The sequence below is a fragment of the Panicum virgatum genome, chromosome 1K (genome assembly GCF_016808335.1).
Source record: "Panicum virgatum strain AP13 chromosome 1K, P.virgatum_v5, whole genome shotgun sequence".
Classification (NCBI taxonomy): Eukaryota; Viridiplantae; Streptophyta; class Magnoliopsida; order Poales; family Poaceae; genus Panicum; species Panicum virgatum.
The window spans coordinates 47,329,029-47,350,031 of record NC_053136.1 but is presented as its reverse complement, the minus strand read 5'-3'; the positions used below and the strand labels follow the sequence as shown (position 1 = coordinate 47,350,031).

The following is a 21,003-nucleotide window of genomic DNA, read 5'->3' as shown; positions in this document are numbered from 1 at the left end:
AAAGAAGTACCTGGAGTCGCGAGTAGGTAGGAAATCATCAACCAGGCGAAGGATTCTCATACAAGCCAAAACGAGTGTGCATCACATCAGGTTAGCACTAGAGCTATTCATGAAGCCATACAACTTGGGGGGGAGGGGGGGGGGGGGCGTGGCGGCGGCACTGATGTGTGTCCCCAGCGGCCGCCTGCACAGGTCGTCGCCATCGCCTCCATCAAGAACATATGAGCCACAGCACCGTTCGACAGCATTATTACAGCCAGCAGCCTCTAACAGTGACGACCCTGTGAGCTGAAGCTAGCATTAAATCGCCAACAGTGTGTCGCCTGCAACGATAAACGAAGCGAGAGGACAATCATCAACAGAAGGATTACCGCATCGATCGAGGCAGCTAGCTAGCTACTACTACTCCCCAACGTGCGCACAGAACTAGCCACACGATGCGCGAGAGATCCGCCGGCAGCCCGGCACGGGACGAGCGCGCGCCGGCCGGTCGACGACGTCCATGGCTAGCTCCATGCTGCTGCGCTGCTGCCCCCCACCACGCCGCGCGCGGCATCCCCTGCTCTAACCGTGGACGCGCGTCGCACGCGCGAGTGGTAGTGGTAGCTCGCCATACCATCGGGGGCATCGGGGGGGATCCGACGGGGTGGGTCGGACCGCTGCGTCGTGCCGGCCGGCCGGCTGCATGTGCAAGGACACGCACGGAATGATGCGCCGTACGCGGACGCCAATGCACACCGCCCGCGGCTCGAGGGCACCCCTAGCCCTACATGCTGCGTGCTTGGCTCGCCAGGTCATCGCGTTCGTCTGTGGTCACCGCGCGCGCGCCATGGCTGGCTGGCAAGAAGCAAAAGCTGGCGCCGTCTCGCCCTCGCCCGCTGCGGGTCTCTGAGCTAGTCGGCGGTGCTGGACAAAATAAGCATGATTGGTCTGCGTCGATCGCATCATTAGATGCACTCACCTACGTACGCGCCCGCGTCGTCCAAGCAAAGGAACAAAGCGTGACAGGCCACTGCGCGCCAGCCGGCCGGCAGGACCAGGACGACGCAGGGGAGGGGAGCAGCCGCGCCGGAACGGGCCAGGCTCGGGCATCCAGGCATGCGCCCCCGATGCAGGCAGGCACGCATGCATATGCACGGTACGACGCGCGCTGATGCGGCCGTGCGCCGAGCTGGCGACCGGCCGGCGACGGGGCGACGGCGAGCCGAGCCAGACCAATGATCGGGCTGGGCCCGTCAGCGTGCGTCCGTCCTTGCGTTGCACTGAGCGGCTGACTCTGTGTGTTCCGGTTGCACACGGAGACGGGCCGCGAGCCTGCGGGCTCCGGGCTCGCTCTGTCTTCTGCGCGCGCGGGGGCGGGGCCGGGCGCTGAGTTTGGTACAAAAGCTGTAGCCTGAGGCGTCCCAGTGGCCAGTTTGCATGCTAGTCGCCAGGTCCGTCGAGCCGCCCGGCATCGGGAGGAGGGAGGTGGCAGTGCCACCGTGGCACAGAGCGCACGTAGGAGTATGGCACTTAAGGTCTTCAGCGCTCCGTAGAGTCGCGGCATCCTCGAAAACCTCGGGTAGATAAGGGGCTGTCAACAATCTCATCTTATTATTAGATGTCCGTGTCACGGACTTGAGAGTTCTCAAAGATTCACTGAGCAACACGAGTAATTCCAATTGAAGGCACTCTCTTCTATATCCACGCAAGACGGCTCAGACCTCTTCTTCCAGCTGCGAAATGATGCTCGCAAATACCTGAAAGCCTTGGGCCATGTCTGAAAACAAGCAGTACTCGTTCTTGGCGTGATACGTCTTCAGTAAGCCTGCAGGAAGATACATTCCAATTTGATGCGGGTGGCACGAAAATATTCATCACTACTGGTATTCACAGTTTGATATTGGAGATTGATTGGTTTCATTGGCCACAGGACCAACAAAAGTCTTTAAACATTGTTTGTTTGCTTAAGCACTCACCGTATCCAGCTGTTTGAACATCAAATCCTTCGTCCTGCAGAAGTTTCAGAATGGCTTTTGCTTTAGTCCACGGCGATAGGGCCAAGAAAGTAAATCTGTACATTAAACTTTTTCACACCTGTAATTCCCTAATCAGAGGTAGACTCCCGGTGATGGAATATGGTTCAACATGGCCAACAATTTCCTCAGTTGCTTTGCATAATGCTTTAAAGCCTCGAGACTTCAGATTGCAGGCCACCCCATTCATCACATCTCCATCAAAACTGATTTCAAGCCTATAAAAACAAACCAATGCTAATGTTAGTTGTCCCTCCCACCTTTATGGTTACAGCTAAAAGTCTAAAGAATAACAGTGTCAAAAATGTCAAATGTTCACCTTCCTCGCAGATTTTCATCAGGAAGAACATATTTGGACACGGGACCACGGGTATCAAGAGTTGTCTCGAGTCTCTCATTTATGTCCTCTACATATTCCTTCAACTTCTCCACGACATGGGAAGTGCTGTATGATAATGGCAACTGTCACTTCAACAGATCATTTGCAGCCATAGAAGAATCAGCAGGAGCATATCAATATAAATGTGCTTACCTATAGAAAGGAGTCAACCTGTAATACACAGAAAATAAATGCAAGGTCAGGAATGGCTCCAAATTAGATGCTTCAAGAATAAAATGAAAAGAACAGGAAAAGGGGGGAAATCTTTCTTGAATGTACAAGAAGCAATGGTTTCCATCGGCAGATTTAAGAGTGTGGCCAATCTTTTTCATCAAATGGGATTTAGAACTGATCACTTGTAGGCAAAGGCAACCACAACCTTAAAGCTAAAAAGAGTTCTCTATGGAATTGCATTAGGCTCTGTAGGGGATTTGTGCCCCCACAGGTCCCATGCCAGCATACAAGGCCTACATCAAGTAAAACATTTGATTTTGACCACAATTAAATGATCTGAAGTTAAAATTTGGCAAGAAACTTACCTTATATCTCCTGAAATTGTACATTCTCCGGGAATTTGATTAAGCCCTCCACCAGGATCTGCAAAGCATCAGGCAATACACAATTATTTGCTCACATATTTTATTAACATGAATAAATCACTAAAAATGTGTGAGCTGGCCTTACAGCTCCATTTAGTTGGCTTCATTGTCGATGGAGTAGCAAACTTATAGACTTTCTCTTGTTCATGTGGAGGGAAGTCAGTATAAAACCTTTTTTGGATTTCTTTTAGTGCTTCCATGTTCATCTCCATCGAATTTATGGCCTGGATGGAAAGCAATAAATAAAAACAAGGTCAGCATACTTCAAAAGCAATAATGGTGCTACCTCAAAAAAATATAATTAAAACATAAAGCTGATGACAGTTGTTTTACAGCTGCCAAGAATAAACAAAAATATGCTGGAAATTCTCACAGATAAAAAGGTTCTTAGGTAATGATGAAAGGGAGGGGAAGCATATAGCTACAATTGTTATGAAGCTGCAGCCTAATTTTACCTATACAATTACTAATAACCATTGTTGACGCTAAAGGCACCTCTATTTCAAGGCCAGGAAGTAGAATGTCCATTTCAGCGATGCTAGGTTATAACAGTGTAGATTAATCGTATATACATGTGATAGTCCTGTAACAGATAAAATTACATTGCCAATAGCTCCAAAATTGTATAAGTACATTTTTTTTTTCAAAATTAGCCAAGCAACTCCAACTGTCCAGCCAATTCAGCAAGGGCCATAGAACATATGACCGAACTGAAGCAATCTGACAAGTTTGAATCAAATACGGAAATACCTTATGTGCAAGACCACTGTGGAACAGCTTCCCTGTTGCTTTGAGGTGCCATGGAATCATTCCACCGGTGCCAATGCATGGTTGCTTATCAGCTGTGTCTATCCAGAACCTTTTTAACACCAACAAAAGCCAATCAACACATAATCCCCAGAAACAACATGTCAGTTTTTGATGGGGCACTACTTACAAGGGTCCAGTCTTGAGCATGTCAAGCAAGCCATCCTTCACAAGGCCATCGACACCAATGCCAGTGACAGATGAGTTCTCCTCATTTGCAATGAACACACCAATGACAGAATGCTTCAAGGGTGGCTTGACCTCACCAAGCCGCCGCATTAGCTGAGCCACCAGCGCAACATGGCCGAGACAGTCAGTTGTCCCACGTCCCCGAAGCTTATCCTTGTCTTCGCTATCAAAGGTTAGTGAGAAAGGATCGAAGTCCTGCGGAAATTTGGATGACCAAAGTTCACCAATTAAAATCAAGAATCAATTATGATGGCCAATTGAGCTTGGATGGTTATAAAACTACCGCTGTTAATGAAACACTTCCTTATTCATTTTACAGAAACAAAATGATTTTTACAGAACGAAAGCATGCCAGTATAAAAAACAAATAGGATCTGTACCATTAAAAGATCCCAAAGTTAGATATATACCATCGTTATCTCACTGACATGTGGGGCTCACATGAGTCAATGACATGTGGGTCACGATGGTATATATTTAACTTTTGGATCTTTTAATGGTACAGATCCAAATCAGTTTTACAAGGAGAATTCCTACAAGTTCACCTAGTCATTGCAATGCTGGAAATTTGTGCAATTTTTACATCACGTGACCCAATCACATAGCACCAGGCATATTGCCACTGATTCATTACTTTTTTTTTTGTTGGGGGGGGGAGCAGGCCATCGATTCATTACTAAAAACGACAATAAAACAGAGTGACATTTACAACTGAGGAACTATCAGATCAGGCAAAAACGATACAAAGTACAACCAAGTAGCTATCAGAATCAAGCCAACACGATACAAGTACAACTAAGTAACTATCAGATCAAGCAAACACGCATCTTCTCACTTCTCAGAGGTCAGAGGTAAGACACACTAGAAAGTACCAGCTAATGGAGAAGATTTGCAAAATCAGATGAGCATCACAAAATCGGTATACAGAACGAATCGATATAAACCAGGCAGAAGGGATTCACGCAAACTTACCCACTCGCTGGGGTTGGCCGGGACGACGTCCATGTGCATGCCGACGAAGGAGACGATCCGGCCGGGGACGGTGCCTGGGTACTCGACGATGACGTTGCTCCTGCCCTCGGCGTAGCTGACCTTCCGCACGACGAGCGGGCCGCCCCCAGTCTCGGTGGACACCGGGCGGAGCGCGTCGACGACGTGCTGCGCCACGAGGTCCTCCTCCGGCCTGTGGACCGGCGGGTCGTTCTGCAGGCGCGCGGACTCGCCGATGAGCTTGGACAGGAGGGCGACGAAGCCGTCGCGGTCGAGGCCGCCCACGGCGTCCTTGAGCGCCGGAGATGCCATCTCGGGCGGGCGGGGACGCGGGTGCTCGGGCGGCGGCGGCGGCGTGGGGTAGTGGAGCTCTATCTAGGGAGAAAAGGTGAATTATTCGTTGGGCCGTGGGCAACTAGGAGGGGAGGAGACGATCCGATGAAGAGAACATGTGTGATGTGTCCCGTTTGCCATCGTTTGGCACGGAGATGCGTGCCACCTCCGAACTCCGGCGTTTCCAAATCACAAGCCACAACTTTTCCCAACAGTTCACTACTAGTTCTTATGGAGACGATCCTTGTGGAATTTTGGCAAGGAAATATTCCCATAAATTTTGGAATATAGGAGAAAGAACCATGGCAGCCAGACCCTGGTAACACATCCAATAGGAATCATGTCAGATTACAGCAATACACCTGATACTTCTATAAAAAAAGGGAAAAGTCTGTTTTTCAACCCTGAACTATCACGCTAGTCCGATTTTGGTCCTTGAACTACGAAACCGGACATCCTACACCTCCAACTAACGAAACAGTTTGAAAAACAACCCTGGCACAGCCAAATGCGGTTTTGCCAGTTCGAGGGCCTAGGTTACCTGGTTTCGTAGTAGGAGGTTGAAAAACGGACTTCTTGACTAGTTCGAGGTTGTAAAATAGACTTATCAAAAAAACGGCGGGACACATATAAAACCAGGTAGAGGTAGGGGTTTTTCCTCAGGTTGCAAAGCTAACAACCGCCACAGGTTGTGGAAGCGGGCATCTAGGTATCCTAGAGAAGTCATGGGGCTGGGTTTGCATGCGGATGATCGGAATGTAGAGCTTCTACAGCCGAACCTCACGTGGGAGGCGAAGGTGGTGAAGATCCTTCACATGGCTCGCTGCCGAGAGCTCACTGAATACAAGAAGCTGGGTTTTTCTCTTCCTACCCGCTTTTGTGGATTCGATATAGCCTTCTTTGACCTGGATAAAGTAACTGCTTGGACTACTGGGAATGAGAAAAACAAGATCGTTCTGTACAACAAGAAAGTGGCTGCTGTTGGTGCTGGTGAATCTGTTCGTGGTTTAGTAGCTGTCCCAGTGGACGAAAGGTTGGTACTCCGAGTCTGTCTCTTTAAGTACTGTGAACATGAAAAAGGTAAATGTTTTCAGCTCAGTCTAGGGCATGGAGTTGATGAATATCTTGCCGGGAAAGAACCATTTGAGCTGCAGGTGAAGATTTCTTGGAGGGGTGTCACGAACCGTCGAGGTCCTGGAAAACGGGGACGCCCCAATATGTGGTGGAATCTTGGGACCAAAGATAGGTTATTGTTATAACTTGACGGATGAAGGTTGTGTACCTATGTGGGAAAGCTGTTACACTCAAGTGGAAATATGTATCTTGTGAGTTTGAATGCTGCAATTACATGTTAAAGACTTGATGATAATGTAATAATGGCAGTCGTTAGTATGGAATGAACATGCACACGGGCTCTAGCATGCAGCGTGGCTAGTAACCTTTGTACCCCTCATGCATTGTCAACCTACAAATTTAAGTTACTTAAAGAATGTGTTTGCATTTTTTTGGAAGGATGCTACAGACTTACAGTTAGGCACTTTGGATGAGTAATTTTGGGGGTTTTCCAATATTTTATCATTTTTACCTCTCTTTCATATATTTTTCTAAGCATTGTACAGTTGCCTGATTTTATGCAGCGTGGTAAGTAGTTTAGTTCATAATTTGCAACAAGTGCTGTTCTGGATTGAAAAACATGTGAATTCTGAACCTTTCCGTGAATTTGGAAAACTCAACTGGTGGCCCACACCTTATAGGGGTGGGTGTGACCTTATGAGGCTTCGCAGAGGCAATCTCCGTGCTGGTGAATCGGGTACCGTGGTGACAATGTGACGACGTGAAATGTAGCATGTGAGGATTTCTAGGAACTGTGTGCGTGTAACATGTTGTGGAAGCCTACATGGCCAGATCTCGCTTTATAATCCGCCCGGCACATGCTCCGTGCAAAGTGCCAACCTGACGATCAATCAACGAGCTTTGCTGTTCCTTAGTTGCCGCCTGTGCACTTCTGCATTTGCCTGTTGTTGCTGCGCACTGAAATTTACACACACACAAAAAAAAACTGAAAATATTTACTAGGTAGGTAGGGACACAATTATGCGGCCTGTAGCATCTTCACACCAAAACACTGCTAATCTGCAAATATACCAAATCTTATGCATGAAATGTTTGTCACTGTTGTGCCAAGTGAAACCACTCATCCATTTAACACGAAAAACAGTACAAACTGATAAGGGGGTGTGTATCAACAAGGAACGCTACCGCCAAATATACAAACAAAAAATACACTCCCTACCAAACAAACAGGGCACGAGGGGGGAGAATAGATATCCCAGACTACAGTGAATAGAAGAACATAAAGGAAAACTGTCTGGTCTGCCCTGGCCTGCCCCCTCTGCTTAAGTACAAGGTTTGAAGATAGTTGTGTCACAGTATACGTGCTTTATAATCATGCATGACGACCTCTGTGGATCCTTGAAATAACTGTTCAATTGAGCTTGAAAGATTTTATCTGTCACTAACACCTTATCTCGTAAGATCCTGCTCTCGTGATGTAGCGAACCCACTCAACAGTGTTGTAACCGCTCTTCTCCCAGACCTGGAAAATGTATCTCACATGAGGATTTTCATCTCAGATGTTGCAAGGTTTCATATCAACACTTGTTCTACATACCTTAAGGAACCGAACACGTAGACCAGAAGCAGTGAACATTGGAACCTACAGGAAAGATGCATCAGATAGAGCATGGAGGACAGTGTTGAGACTTGAGGAAGTACTCACAGTTGGATATCATATTCTATCAGAATGACCTAGCATGGGAAGATATTTTTCATAAGACACTAGAAGGCAACGCCTGAACAAGCAAGTTCCAAACACTACAATTCAATTTGTCATGTAGGCCCAAGCTCAGTTCATAAACAAGAATATATATTTGAGCCATCCGCTACTTCGCATTTTCAGTTCCAACTTGCAGATGATAGATGAAATTAAGTACAGATCACAAAGGATCTTCCAAAAGGTGTGGCTGTAAACTGTAAAAAATACCTGGAATTCCATCTGAATAGGTGGTCTGTTCCATGACTTCTTTTCACCCATGGTAGAGATCAACTCAACCTCTGCACTCATAGTTGCCTCAGTCTGTCCAGGGAATTTCCTGATCCTGTAGTTTTAGAAGCGTGTCATCAGTTCAAATACGCTTATTAGTTGTGATATGGCTGAGTAGAAAAAAGTTCCAAAAACGTAGCAACTCCAGATGTATGCTAGATGAAGGTAACCAGCACATACTTCCACACCAGTGAATCAATCGAAGCATTGTATTTTGCTTTGCCTGATGTTGTTTGGAAGCTAGTCTTTGCTGTCTGCTTTGGAACTGGTACTTTGACAACGACACCTAGTGCGAACATCTTAGCACCAAAAACACTCTTGACCTTTGACATTAAGGTTCATGTCAGTAAAATCAATTATGAATCCAACAACCTAAATATGCCTCACTTACTTTCACATTAATCTCCATCCGCGTTCGACCCAATTCCTTAATTGTCGGAAGAACACGGAATGGAAGGTTGACACCCTCTGTGATTCGGTACCTGTAACAAAATTTATCCATCAAAAGCCGGCCAAAGTGCAGTTAATAAAATCTGGTCTACCAGGGAAGGAATCAAAAGCATGAAAGAAATTAAGAAGATTACTTCATCAATTCAAATTCACCATCTGGTGGCACAAAGCTGACTGTCTTTTCTGAGTTAAATCTTGTTAAGTTGACACACTGGTGGAATGTGACATCATCAAGTTCTATGGTCTTTCCACTGTAAGAAATAGAAGACGAATGCCAGTAAAAATATAGCAGAAATAACAAAATAAAAGGTTTACAACCTATCAACAATAGTTAAGCAGCAAAACAGTCCACAGCTTTCTTCGAGATTTTATAATAACTAAGAAAGTAACCTCTTTGAAGGCCTGGACTTCAGTTGGGCTTCCTTTTCAAGCCCAATCTTGTCATTTAATCCCAGCTTCAGATCAGGCATTCCAGAAAGGAAGCACTTCATAAGAATCTTTCCTGTCACATCACATCGCAGAACACTCCCTGCAGGAATGGCAGATATAATGTGCACAAGGAACATCATTTAATACAACAAGGAAGACAATTGAGTAACTCGAAGGATATGGGTCCAAAGTACCTTTCGAAGACATTAGAAGGTTTACACTCTCAACTATGTCCAAGAAAATCTGAAAAAAATAGATAATAGTACTCCAACAGTGATGAACTGAGGTAAAGATCGGGACACGATAAGATAACACGAAACAGATTTTCAAAAAGGCAAACTATCAAACAATAATTAGTACACAGCCATGCATAATATGTACAGGAACTAGGGTGGCGCCATATGATGTACTGGGACACATAGCATCGCTAGTGCCTGCTCCCAAATACACCTTAAAGTTTAATAAATAAAGTTCAAGTACCTCATTCTTCTTGTACATAAGACCCTCTCTTCTCCAACCAACAGCACCAGTGACTTGAAGGGTCGCATTTGGAACAGGCTTGTCTGAGGCCTATCAGTGCAGAAATTAAAGAAAATAGTACTTAGATGGTTTCATAGAAGAACACGAATCAGCATGCAGCTTTTGGTAAACTTTTAGCCCATCATATCAATTTCAGATCCACATTTTCTAACCTTGGAGGAAAATGGTGACCTGACGCCTTCTTGAGTTATATACAACTTCAAGATTTCAGGTGACAGATTTTGAGGATAACCAAAATCCATAATCTCTGCACAGTATCAAAAACTGTATAAAGGCACAGAAATATCCACTGTAGCAGTGAGCGAAATTAAAAGCAAGGTGCTGCATTACCATCAAGAAGTTCGTATATTAAAACAAAGTTATTCCTGATGGCATCTTCATCAAAAGCTCCACCAAAGTAGGACTTGAAGAGAGCCACTGCCTGATAGTTTCAAACAATATTTAGCCCAGATAATAAAAAAATGACATAGAGCACTGCAAAATATTTTGGAAAGCTGCAGGATGATGTCTAGATCTCTGGATTTAATTACGAAGGGCTAAAATCCAATACCTCACCCTTAGCAAATAACAAGTTCTATTTGCAATATAAAGCCAACCTTCGTGATGTAATCCTAACATTATAATAATTCAAGTTAATGAATCCATATATTTGTACTCCCTCTATCATGAAAGAGTGCCTACTACACAACTCCTAAAACTGTCCTGTTCATTAAGTGACCAATCAGTACCACTTTTGTAACTATATATGTCTGTGGACTCAATCATAGTCTCCCAAGTCTTGATGTATGCTTCTACCCTTTATTTTCTCTTTCCTCGTACTGGCACATTCTTTGCTTTCCGTTGGTTTACAAGACCAAGTCATATCTTCTTTGCTAAACAAATTATGAAATTAATATGCAAAAATGTGGGAGAACAGGGTGATCATTTGTTTATACTGCTAAATTTATCAGTACTAACAATTTGAGACGTATATTTAAAATTCCCAAACCATCAAGGTTGTACAAATGATTTTGTAGGCTATGCAAATTTTGTTCTAGAAGTTTCTGTATAAAAAAATTGCATACCTCGACTACAAACTTGAAAGCACAAGCAACATTAGCATTGCTGCTAACCACAATCACAATATAAACATTACTGATCCTCATGTAAAGGAAGGAACAGCCTCCTATTTGCCGAACAGGGCATGTGCCAAGTTCTTTTGTTTGCATAATATGCATCCTGAACGCATCAACCATATTTCCCCTGCATAACAGTACATGAATACAGTGCGATTTAGTCACTAAGTGTGAGTTGACCAAGTAAGCAAAACATGGAATTAAAAATGAAAGGAGTAAAATGCATCCTCAGAATTGATTGTTACAGACACAGCAAGATAATAGATGACAGTACGATTTGTGGTGATCCTGATACCCTCCTAGTAATTTACATCTTTCAGCATCACTGAGAAAATAATGTGTATGGTATTGAACATATGCACTATAGGGGAAATGACATAACATGTTACCTATGGAACGAATGCAAACCTTATGCAGATCCTAAATTTCAAAATAGGTCATAATGTGCAGTTCATAAAGTTTCACTGCAAATGTTTCGCCTAATGTAAAAATTAACTGAGAATGATCAAGTGAACTGCACAGTGATAAAATTTGTGGATTAATCACTAGATTGAAATGATAAAACTTAGTAGCCTAGTACACAGTCACGTCTTCCTTTACCGCAGTCATAGGTGAACAGTTCTAGGAGTCTAGGTGAATACTTAGAACAAATTCCCGGAATCAGTGATTAGGCTCTTTGCTCCACTTCAGAAGGGAAGTATCTCCACAGTTGCTAGCCAGAAAAACATAACATCATTTCCAAATTCCAACTAATCTGGATGATGACAACCGGATTTTAGCGCTCGCCACGAGTCACAAAGGCACGCCTCCCATTTCAGCTCCATCGAGCTAAACCTTCATCACTCTCTAAGAAAAATGGATAGAATTCTACAATCCACCGCAACTAGCCCTCTCGCGATCTACGCAGCCGCGAGCTAGAAGGGAACTAATCGATCCCTCCTGGAGCCACTAGATCTACAGCTCCATGCCTACGAGGGCACAACATACCCGACATCGTCGCGGTAGAGGCGGTTGATGAGGACGTCCCCGCGGAGGTTGAGGAAGTAGATGGCCGACGCCGCCACCGACATCGTCGCCCGCCCGCGCGCCCGCGGCCCGAGCGTCTGGCACCGCCCTTATCTCGGCGCCGGTTCCACCGCGCGCCTCTGGGTGTCACTCGAGCGCCGGTGATCTGCAGGGGTCCCCCGGGGCTCGCCGGACGGTGAGGAGGGCGCGGGGTTTGGTTAGATCTCGCGGCAGCACCAGCGCCAAGTCGTCTTCCCGTCCGGGAGCTTTCGGTGTGTTCAATTTTTCAGGATAGACCTTTCTCGATGGCGTATTTGCTTGGTCGCCTTTGGACGTGACCTGGAATTGGGCCCACGAAGCATCAACTTTCAATTTCAGCTGGCGCTGAGGTCCAGCACTGGATATTTCCCTTCCAAAAATGAAACGCTCCCAACAGAAAAGTCACTTGGGCATTATTATAAAGAAAAGACAAAGATGAGTTCAAGGTCCACTCAAGAAATGAATTTTAGGTTGAAATTTCAGAAATATTAGAATTGCTTAGTTGTATAGGAGGTAGAAGAACCAAAACACACAATGTTTTAGGTGCTTTTGGCCGAAGATGCCAAACTTTCTAAAACACAAATATTAACTACAAGAGAGAAGGCTCCTACTAAAGTTTGTCCAAGCATGCCTTTAGATCATTAGTTTCGATTTTAAAGGATAGCAATTTTTTATGTTGGACCTAGCGAGGAAATCATTAGTACATACCATTTGCTTTGACTAGTTGATGAAGTGCTTGATCCTATTGGTTGTCAACCTCTGGAAGTTTAAGAAATTGGGAGAGAAAAGAACTAGTTTAGATCTTGGTCATATGAAAACTCTCGTTCGATTTCATACTAGGGGTTTCAAAACATGTTACAGCGTCTGCTGCCAAATTCCTGTAAAATTCATAGACTTCAAGCATTCTCTAGGGCAATTGAATTGAATGAGGCGATTCCTTCTAGCTTTCACTCTCTGGGGCAAAATGTGAAAGCATTCTCCTGTACGTATTCCTTTCACATTTCGATGTACGTAAGACCACAATAAGTTTTCAAATCTTCTCTTTAGAAGCTTTAGTTTTCTGCTTAATTACATACAATTGGTCAAACCAATTAATCAACCAAGAAATGAACGAATCAGTCGAGCAGCCGCAGGTAGTCCCTGAGATCGGTAGGGAAGCACGCGTACTGCCGCCAGAACACCCCATTGATTCTCACCATCCTCACCGTCTTCTGCTTCGTGTCCGGCGGGGTCTCGACGTGCAGCAGACCCAGCAGCTTCGCCACCGCGCCGGTCACCACCATGTCCTCCAGGACCTTCTCCGAGGGCGCCACCACGGACACGAGCCACAGCACCTTGACGGCTAGCTGGGTGGCCAGCTGCGACACCCGCAGCATCGTCTTCGCCACGGCCGCCACCGACAGGTCGTTCTCCACGAAGGCCAGCCGGCCCTCGGGGCACTTGCACAGCCGCTTGAGCAGCAGCAGTATCCTCTCGGCGTCGTGGCGGTCGTCGGCGTCGGCGAGGAGCTCGACGAGGACGTGCACAGCGCCGACCTCCACGGCCTTGGCCGGCCCGCTCCGGGTCCGCTCCACGACGTCGAGGAGCACGTCGAGCGCGCGGGAGCTGAGCCTCGCGGAGACCTCGTCAGACAGGAGCTCCAGGAGGGACTTGAGCACGTCGTCGACCTCGACGCCGGCGGTCCAGTCTCCGGCGCCGGCATTGGAGATCTTGGTTACGATGTCCATGGCGTGCAGCCTCGCCTCGGCGCTGCCGCGCTGGAGCAGTACCATCACCGGCCTCATGCACTCCGGCGCGAGGACGAAGCCCACCGACGCCGCGTCGGCGAGCGGGAGCAGGGCGAGCACCGCGGCGGCCTCCTCGCACGCCCTGAAGGCGGAGAAGTCGCCGCCGGTGGCGCTCTCCGCGAGCGCCTGCGCCATGACCCGGGCGACCGCCTGGATCCCGCCCGAGGACACGAACTCGCACTGCACGGCCACGTCGCCGGCCATGCGGGCCCCCATGTTCTTGAGCGCGGTCACCTTGAAGGGCGTCTCCTCGAGGTCGGCCAGCGCCGACCGCAGCCGCTCCGCCTCCACCATCCGCGACAGCGGCGGCGTGGCGAGCTCGTGGGCCGGGCTCGACAATGACGAGGGCGACGGCGACGAGGAGGCCGACGTCGACGGCGAGCCGCGGTCGAGCCAGGATCCGATGACGCGCTTGAGGGTGTGGTTGGGCGTGAGGTCAAGGTTGGCGAGCGGCTGCATGGTGGCCGGGCACGTCGCGCGGCCGTACCCGAAGATCCACTGCTCGATGCTGCGGCGGTCGTAGGTGACGCCGGTGGAGACCGTGACGGGGTCGCCCATGAGCTCCATGGAGATGGGGCACAGGAACAGGTGAGGGGGCTCCTCCTCCATGGCTGGCTCACGGCAGATCGCGATGCCGCTGCAGACCACCACCACGCTGCTCTGCGCTGGCCAAGCACGGCCGTGATGGGACGAGGCCTTTATACTAGCACGCGGCACGATGATGGGCTGGCGTTGGTGCAAGTCAATAGTCAGCGAGGCCGGAATGGTAAGAGATGCTTTGTACCCTGCAAGGTTGGCCAATAAACTAGATTAAATGCGTTTCTAAAGCTCAATTAGTGGCTTAGTGGTGACTGCTGAGGGGTTATGGAGCCATGAGAAATTCAGAAGACTGTCATAGACTGATGAACAGGCACATTCATCATGAGGCTTTGAGTGATGTTAGCCCGTCAAAAATTACGCAAAATTAGACTGACTGATGTAAGCTTTTGTTGAAACGAGGCTCTACGTGATGTGAGATTGCAACTTCTATTTGACGTTTTCGAAATGTGAGGTGCATCTTCAGAGGAGTTGCTCAGTGGAGAGGGTAGAGAGATTTGGGGGATCGGGGGACGTCGTGGGATGAGATCTTGTGCTGGGTGCTGCGAACGCTGAAATCATCTTGGTCGTATCGGTGCATTGGTTGCGAGCGGTTGGGCGGCGATGTTTCGACGTTTCGTCCCCTACTTCCTGCCCCCCAGTGGCCCAGTGTAAGATGCATTCTCTGTTTTTTGTAGTAAACAAATCGGATCCACTTGTGCCAGGTCAAATCCGAAGGTTCCAACATTCAAACTCACGAGCAAGCTGAACGTTTTCCTTCTCGAGTAAGGATGGTCTTTGCTCGTGGTAACATATGATTGGTCTTTGCAGGACTGCAAATGGCTTGTGTTTGCAAGCAGCTGGTAGCCTGGTAGTAACTTGCAAAGCCGGACTGGACATCTGAAGGGAAGAAGTTTCAGATTGGGAGCTTACTGGTTCTGTACTTCTGTTTGTGCTGTGCACAACTGAAAGTTAAGGTAACGCACAACTGATAGCCAGGACTAACGTGCATTACACACATGACATGTAAACCTGCAGCTTGTCACAACTCACAACTGAATGTGGGGTCACGGCCTCTAAACATCAAACACAACTGGCCGGAGAAGTTTTCGTCTGCAGAAGCGGGCAATAGTTCGATCAGAGAAGCTTGTTTAGATCCAAAATATTTTTGGCCAAAAACGTCACATGGAATGTTTAGACACATGCATGAATTATTAAACATGAACAAAATAAAAAAACAGCGCATCTCGTTCCGTCGCAAGCTCCCGCCGCCCGCACACATGACCGGCTTCGGCAGCTACGCCGATGTCGCCCCCCCCCCCCCCGCTCCACCCCTGCCACGCCGCCGCTGCAGCCGACCCTAGTCGTCATCTTCGCCCCTGCTGCCTCACCGCTCCAGCTGCATCTCTTGCCCCACCGCCGTCCACATCCATCCGCCCCCGCCACCGACCTCCCCCTCGCCGGCGTCGACTGCCGCTCCAACCTCTCCCCCCTTTGCCTCTCCTTCTTCGCCTTCAACGCTCCCGCCGCCGACCCTGCCCACCGATTGTCCACTACTACCCGGTCGGCTGCGCCATCATCGCCAGCCTCGTCGCCCGCACCCGCCTCCTTCACCGGGCCGCCCGCCGACCACAGCCATCCCTCTAAGGCCGTTGGCTATCCCAACCTCGAACCCCCAAACCTTAACCCGCCGACCTCTACCACCACCCGCGCCCCCCGACAGCGACCGCCAGACGCCCAGCCCACAACCCACCGGAGATGAAGGAGATCGCCGGAGTCAGTTTATCTGTTTTGTTACTTTCTGTTGTTGTAAAGGATGTGTTGAAGAAAGGAACTGGTGGGCTCTCCAATTAGTGCTGTGTAGCACGAAGGATCGGAGAAACCGTCTGCCACCTAATCATCTTTAAATAAGAATTCATAACAATTAAAATATTTGTCACTAAAATTAGTTCTCATAGCCACCTCACAAACTTTACTTTAAATCTACGTGTAAGCACACAGAATGTTTGCCATGCAACCTGGCAGACTGAAAATGATGCTTCCGCCAGTGCAATAGCGAGGGCGCGCCCCTCGCCCCGTCGTTTTTTTCACCGCCGCGTTCTTTACCCACCCTTCCGTACCCGCCCGCCCATTCGTCATTCCCCTGATCTTGGTGGAGATGGAATCCCCTCCCTCCGCGCCCGCCTCTGATGGATTCCCTTCCCCTCCCTCCGCACCATCACCGGCAATCACGCTATCTTCCATCCCGATCCATTTTTTCGGCCACCAGAGATCACGCACCCCTCCGCTCTCTCTTGCGGGTCGCGCCCACTCACCTCCTCCCCTTCCCCCTCTCGCCTCCGACGACGGAGCGGCCTGCGTAGCCAGGCGGGGCCGCGGCTCGCGACCAGCACAGCCGGGCAGGGGCGCGCGCAGCCCTGCGGTGAGCGCGCGGCAGCCCCGGTTGCTTGCCGGCGGCGAGTGGGCCCCGGATGGGCTGCCGCCCCGCTCCCGCACCTCCGCTGCGCATCCCCGGGCCCTGCTGCCCTCTTCCCCGGCCGAAGGAGAAGCCCCGCCGCCGGTCCCAACCCCTCGCACATCGACGGCCTCCTTCCCGTTCTCCTCCGCCCAAACCGAAGGTGAAGGTCGGGAGCACGCCCAGGAGCTCGGTGGGCTCCTCCGACTAGGCACATTCTGCCGCAACTCCTCCCCCACGGCCAAGTCTGCACCACCCGCTGTAAGCCCTCCTCCCCTTTCTTGTTCAATTTAATTTTCTCTACTGGTAAATTGGGTCAGATACTTGTCAAGCTTTTGTGCTCTAGCTCCAGCCTGCAGCACCATAGCCAGGATCCGCGTCAAATGAGAAAGGGGAACGATTAGGTATACATAATTAACTTAGATGCATGTAAGATGGATTACAATTGTTGAATTGAAAGAAGATAAAAAAATCTACCTATTTTAATTGTTTTCCTTTTGCCTTCCTCTGTCGATACAAATGTATTCGTGTTTTCATGTTGAGATGTGACATAATACCACCTTACTCTGTTTCTTGAGAATCCTGCTAGAATTACATTAGGATTCGTTGGTAGTATGATTAGATTATCAAGTGAATAATTGTCCTCTACACCTAACCATCTACTATTGACGGCATGATTAGATCATGCACAACTTTACTTCAAGAAATATTGTTCGATCTATGGTATTGTATGTAAATATTATCTGAATGTTCTTTTTTTTTGCTTTGAATTGTTCTTCCAAATTGAAGGTTGCAACAGTAGTAGTGGTGTAAATATCTATGTCCATTTTTATACTGATAGTGCCAGGTAAGTTCTTTTTGCTGTGTGTGACACCTAATTAATCATTCAATTGCTAGCTTTCCCATACTTTGTTTATATAAATTTAAGTTCTCAAATTCAAGCTGCTGCTTTCCATTTATGTCCTTTTCTTTTGCTTTGAGGTTAACTGCTCTGTACAATTACTAGCACAAGTACGTGGCAGAAGTTACAGTTTCGTCTCGTGATTTCTGCTCTTCTCTCTTATTATTGTGCTGGCATACAATCTAAGTTCCCCTCCCTGATGTGTCCAGGTACATTCAGGTGGCAAGGTAGAGTTGAAGAGGAGAGGAAGCTTGCACTGGACAAATAGGTAAAGAGCTTACATCAGAGATACCTCTTCATTTTAGTGAGTGGTGCAAGAGTTGGACAGACAGGTGTATCCGGCCTCGCCCATTTGGTGAGCTTGAGATTCGTCACCCTGCGCGTTCAATTGCTTAGGGCGTTTCGGGATGTGGGCAAAGCGCAGGTTGAATCATTCAGGGTTAGAGTGGAGGTGATGGAGGGGGCTTTCGGCGCCTGTGAATCGCTACTGTAGGTGGCTAGCCATCCACGGAGGAAGAGCTTCATGAATATGATGGCTTGGCTGCGTCCTAACATCACAACATCAGCTGCAATTTATGGGATGGATGGCCTTGGTGTGCCGATGGATGATAGTGGTAATGCTGATTGCACACCGAAAAGTGATTCACAGTTTGATCTTGCTGCTTTTTATGAGGCAGTTAAGCCTTCGATGTGAGTATCTTGCATCTTACTATTACTCTAAGCTCATAATCATGTGCTTTAACATGAATGTAGGGGAGCATTTAAACTCAGGTAAGTACTTGCTACCATTTTTATGTTATACCATATGTGCCTGCTTTGTTATGATAATGTAACATACTTTTTCTCGCTGTTGTATGATACTTTTTTTTTTTGTTCCTGTTATTGGTAATGCGGAACAGATGGAAGTTGGTCTTCCTAATTTGGTTCCTCAGCTCAGGCCATATCAACTCCGTGCAGCACATTGGATGGTTCAACGTGAAAAGGGAAATATTCTCCATCATGAATATGTTAATTCTACACCATATTGTGTTCCTATCGATTTTATTCACGAGAACTCCAGGATGTTCTACATTCCTTTCAAGTAAGTCTGAAGTGCGTAGCCACTAATCATATCTGGTTGATATGTTTGTAGCTTGCGCTATTAATTATATTAGAGATTACTTAAGTTTCTTTCATATTGTCATACTGTTCGAGCAGCCTGTTTTCCGAGCACATAATGTTTCCTGTCTTGATTTCAAAATTTATTTGTTCCTGTGAATGCCTCAGATTTTCACATATATGTTACTTTAAAGAGGAAATTTAAGAATTAGTTGTTTCTGTGAATGTCTCAGACTTTCATGTATCTGTTACTTTGCAGCGGAAATATTTCATTGCGACAGGAGCCTTCTCAACCTTATGTTTCTGGGGGCATTTTGGCTGGTGTGTTGGTAACAACTGTGATAATAAATTCATGATTAAACTGCTTTCATGGTTTTAACTTCTGTGAATAGTTGCCGCTGACATTCCTTTTGTGTGCTCGATTGATTATAGATGAAATGGGCTTGGGCAAAACTGTCGAGCTTTTAGCTTGCATTTTTTCCCCCATAGTAGGTCATCTTCAATTGGCCTTTCTATATCCCAGAACAAAACTGAAATGGCTCAAATAAAGAGGTAGAAAGTAGAAAGGGTTGAGTGCGTTTGTGGGGCTGTGAGTGAAAGTTCTGCATGCAAGGGTCTGTGGGTCAAATGTGACATTTGTGATGCCTGGCAACATGCTGATTGTGTTGGTTACACAGCCAAAGAACATATACATTTTGATAACACTGCTGAAGATGTAGCATCAAAAAATGAAAAAAAATGACAAGAAGCCTGGGATTAGAAGGAAAAAGAAACCCAAGTGCTCTATTGTTGATACAAAAGACATATATGTTTGTGCCCTGTGCTTGGAACGAAACTTTGTTATTTATTAATGAGATTTTCATTAGTAACTTGCTAGATAAATCATTCCTTTATTTTCTTGTAATGTTGATATGATATTATGTTGTTTAGGTCAACGAGTATTGAGCTTGTACGTAGGTACAGAGGTATTGCGCCTAGCAGATTTGCAGAAGAACGATGGCCTTGTTTGGTCGTGTGCATATAAATATGCACATGGCCATGGTTGATTACACTTGCATCTTTGCACATGATGGTCCGGTGCCGGTGGCTTATGACTATTGATGACGACAACTGAGCAACATACATCGATGGTGACAACGTTCAGCAATGCAGGAACCATGCAACGACATGTATATGAGGCGAGAAGCGTGCGGACGGGGGAGGCATGGCTAGCGAAACGGTGAGAAAGCATGCGGCAAGCTAGACATCGCCTATCCAGGCCCTAGGGAAGAACACAACTTCACCTCCTACTCGGCGAGAGCTATTTGGAGCGTTATTCAGTTAGTTTGCAGCGAATAAAACATAATGCATTATTCGAAAAGCAGTCGTGTGCATAGCAGTATCATATTTCAAACATATTTTTATAATTATATACTCATACATACCATTATACCCTATCTTATACATAGCATTTACCTATTTTTATAATTATATATATTTTTTATGTTTCAAATATTTTGTTGATTTTACCATAATTGAGACCTCATTGTTTGTTTTCACCATATATAGTTTCTCAAAAATGTTTGTTGTAACTAAAATTTAATGTAGTTGTTTGGTTCTTAACATTGTACTTTAGACACGCGTGATGCCGCACGTGCACCCTACTAGTCATCCTTAAATGCGTGACAACTCCATGCTCCAAGTTTCGGCCTCAGCGGCTCTGCAATTTCAATCCATGTCACTGTACAGCTTTCCTAACCTCTTCTTTTGAATCTCCTTTTTGAAAACCACAATCTACGATTTTGACAAAGCTGCATCGCAGCACAGGTCGATGAACTCCACTGCTCCACCGGGCCTTCAGAGAGAGAGAGAGAGAGTACTTAGACGCGTCTCATGATCACAAGGAATCATCGACAAAGTTGACCGGCCCGTGTAGAATAATCGGGCGGGGAATTATCGCCGGCCGCATGCCATTAGAATAAGTACTCGGGGCTAATCTGCCGCGAGATCGTGCTGGTCGTACAAGTGATTTGTTCTCCGGGTTGATTATTACGCAATGGCCCAATCATAAGCAAGCGTATCCCGGTGATTTCATATTTTTCGCCTCGGGATTCCCCTGCGGCAGGGTTTACTTTTCACCTGATCCCTCCGCGCCCGACTTTGATCCTCACCTGGAATCCAGTTCTACCACCCAATCTTCCGGATTATATTACT

At 47.0% G+C, this 21,003-nt stretch overlaps 4 protein-coding genes across 15 annotated transcripts; 1 reads left to right on the top strand and 3 right to left on the bottom strand.

The window, feature by feature from the left end:
• Nucleotides 1-1,571: 1,571 nt before the first annotated feature.
• On the bottom strand, nt 1,572-5,512 carry LOC120713773 (acetylornithine deacetylase-like). Its single transcript, XM_039999746.1, has 10 exons — nt 4,962-5,512; nt 3,931-4,184; nt 3,744-3,852; nt 3,079-3,217; nt 2,934-2,991; nt 2,548-2,565; nt 2,335-2,460; nt 2,077-2,233; nt 1,959-1,992; nt 1,572-1,807 (listed from the first exon to the last, which is right to left on the bottom strand). The coding sequence occupies exons 1-10, from the start codon at nt 5,289-5,291 to the stop codon at nt 1,698-1,700; spliced, it is 1,335 nt and encodes a 444-aa protein (XP_039855680.1). The 5' UTR covers nt 5,292-5,512; the 3' UTR covers nt 1,572-1,697.
• Nucleotides 5,513-7,441: 1,929 nt separating this feature from the next.
• On the bottom strand, nt 7,442-12,245 carry LOC120713757 (AP-2 complex subunit mu-like). Of its 2 annotated transcripts, XM_039999737.1 has the most exons (14): nt 12,089-12,236; nt 11,937-12,029; nt 10,899-11,076; nt 10,165-10,255; nt 9,987-10,081; nt 9,775-9,864; nt 9,489-9,537; nt 9,256-9,394; nt 9,000-9,116; nt 8,807-8,897; nt 8,596-8,738; nt 8,356-8,470; nt 7,984-8,028; nt 7,554-7,908 (listed from the first exon to the last, which is right to left on the bottom strand). In XM_039999737.1, exons 2-14 carry the CDS (start codon nt 12,017-12,019, stop codon nt 7,828-7,830), a joined length of 1,317 nt encoding a protein of 438 aa, XP_039855671.1. In that variant the 5' UTR covers nt 12,020-12,029; nt 12,089-12,236; the 3' UTR covers nt 7,554-7,827. The 2 variants fall into 2 exon arrangements, with proteins under 2 accessions (XP_039855663.1, XP_039855671.1); XM_039999729.1 differs by having other exon boundaries at nt 7,442-7,908; nt 11,937-12,245.
• An 817-nt stretch (nt 12,246-13,062) lies between these two features.
• Nucleotides 13,063-14,389, bottom strand: LOC120657579 (E3 ubiquitin-protein ligase PUB23-like). The gene has a single exon (XM_039935930.1). It carries the CDS (start codon nt 14,387-14,389, stop codon nt 13,109-13,111), a length of 1,281 nt encoding a protein of 426 aa, XP_039791864.1. The 3' UTR covers nt 13,063-13,108.
• A 2,072-nt stretch (nt 14,390-16,461) lies between these two features.
• On the top strand, nt 16,462-20,277 carry LOC120713700 (wiskott-Aldrich syndrome protein homolog 1-like). 11 transcript variants are annotated; one of them, XM_039999680.1, is made up of 5 exons: nt 16,462-17,072; nt 17,922-17,980; nt 18,612-18,793; nt 19,070-19,131; nt 19,963-20,277. In XM_039999680.1, exons 1-5 carry the CDS (start codon nt 16,515-16,517, stop codon nt 20,020-20,022), a joined length of 921 nt encoding a protein of 306 aa, XP_039855614.1. In that variant the 5' UTR covers nt 16,462-16,514; the 3' UTR covers nt 20,023-20,277. The 11 variants fall into 11 exon arrangements, 9 of the variants coding, with proteins under 9 accessions (XP_039855614.1, XP_039855629.1, XP_039855636.1 ...); XM_039999695.1 differs by having other exon boundaries at nt 19,768-20,277; XM_039999702.1 differs by having other exon boundaries at nt 19,741-20,277.
• The last annotated feature ends 726 nt before the right edge of the window (nt 20,278-21,003 follow it).

Coding starts and splice junctions, on each gene's coding strand:
- LOC120657579 (XM_039935930.1), bottom strand. CDS start 14,389: ATGGAGGAGGAGCCCCCTCACCTGTTCCTGTGCCCCATCTCCATGGAG.
- LOC120713757 (XM_039999729.1), bottom strand. CDS start 12,019: ATGTCGGTGGCGGCGTCGGCCATCTACTTCCTCAACCTCCGCGGGGAC. Junction 10,256..10,898: donor CTTTCAAGTTTGTAGTCGAG/GTATGCAATTTT, acceptor TGAAACTATCAG/GCAGTGGCTCTCTTCAAGTC. Junction 8,898..8,999: donor GGTGAATTTGAATTGATGAA/GTAATCTTCTTA, acceptor ATTTTGTTACAG/GTACCGAATCACAGAGGGTG.
- LOC120713700 (XM_039999660.1), top strand. CDS start 16,515: ATGGAATCCCCTCCCTCCGCGCCCGCCTCTGATGGATTCCCTTCCCCT. Junction 17,073..17,921: donor CCAAGTCTGCACCACCCGCT/GTAAGCCCTCCT, acceptor TGATGTGTCCAG/GTACATTCAGGTGGCAAGGT. Junction 18,794..19,069: donor ATGTTCTACATTCCTTTCAA/GTAAGTCTGAAG, acceptor GTTACTTTGCAG/CGGAAATATTTCATTGCGAC.
- LOC120713773 (XM_039999746.1), bottom strand. CDS start 5,291: ATGGCATCTCCGGCGCTCAAGGACGCCGTGGGCGGCCTCGACCGCGAC. Junction 2,234..2,334: donor GATGAAAATCTGCGAGGAAG/GTGAACATTTGA, acceptor TTGTTTTTATAG/GCTTGAAATCAGTTTTGATG. Junction 1,993..2,076: donor CTCTGATTAGGGAATTACAG/GTGTGAAAAAGT, acceptor AAACTTCTGCAG/GACGAAGGATTTGATGTTCA.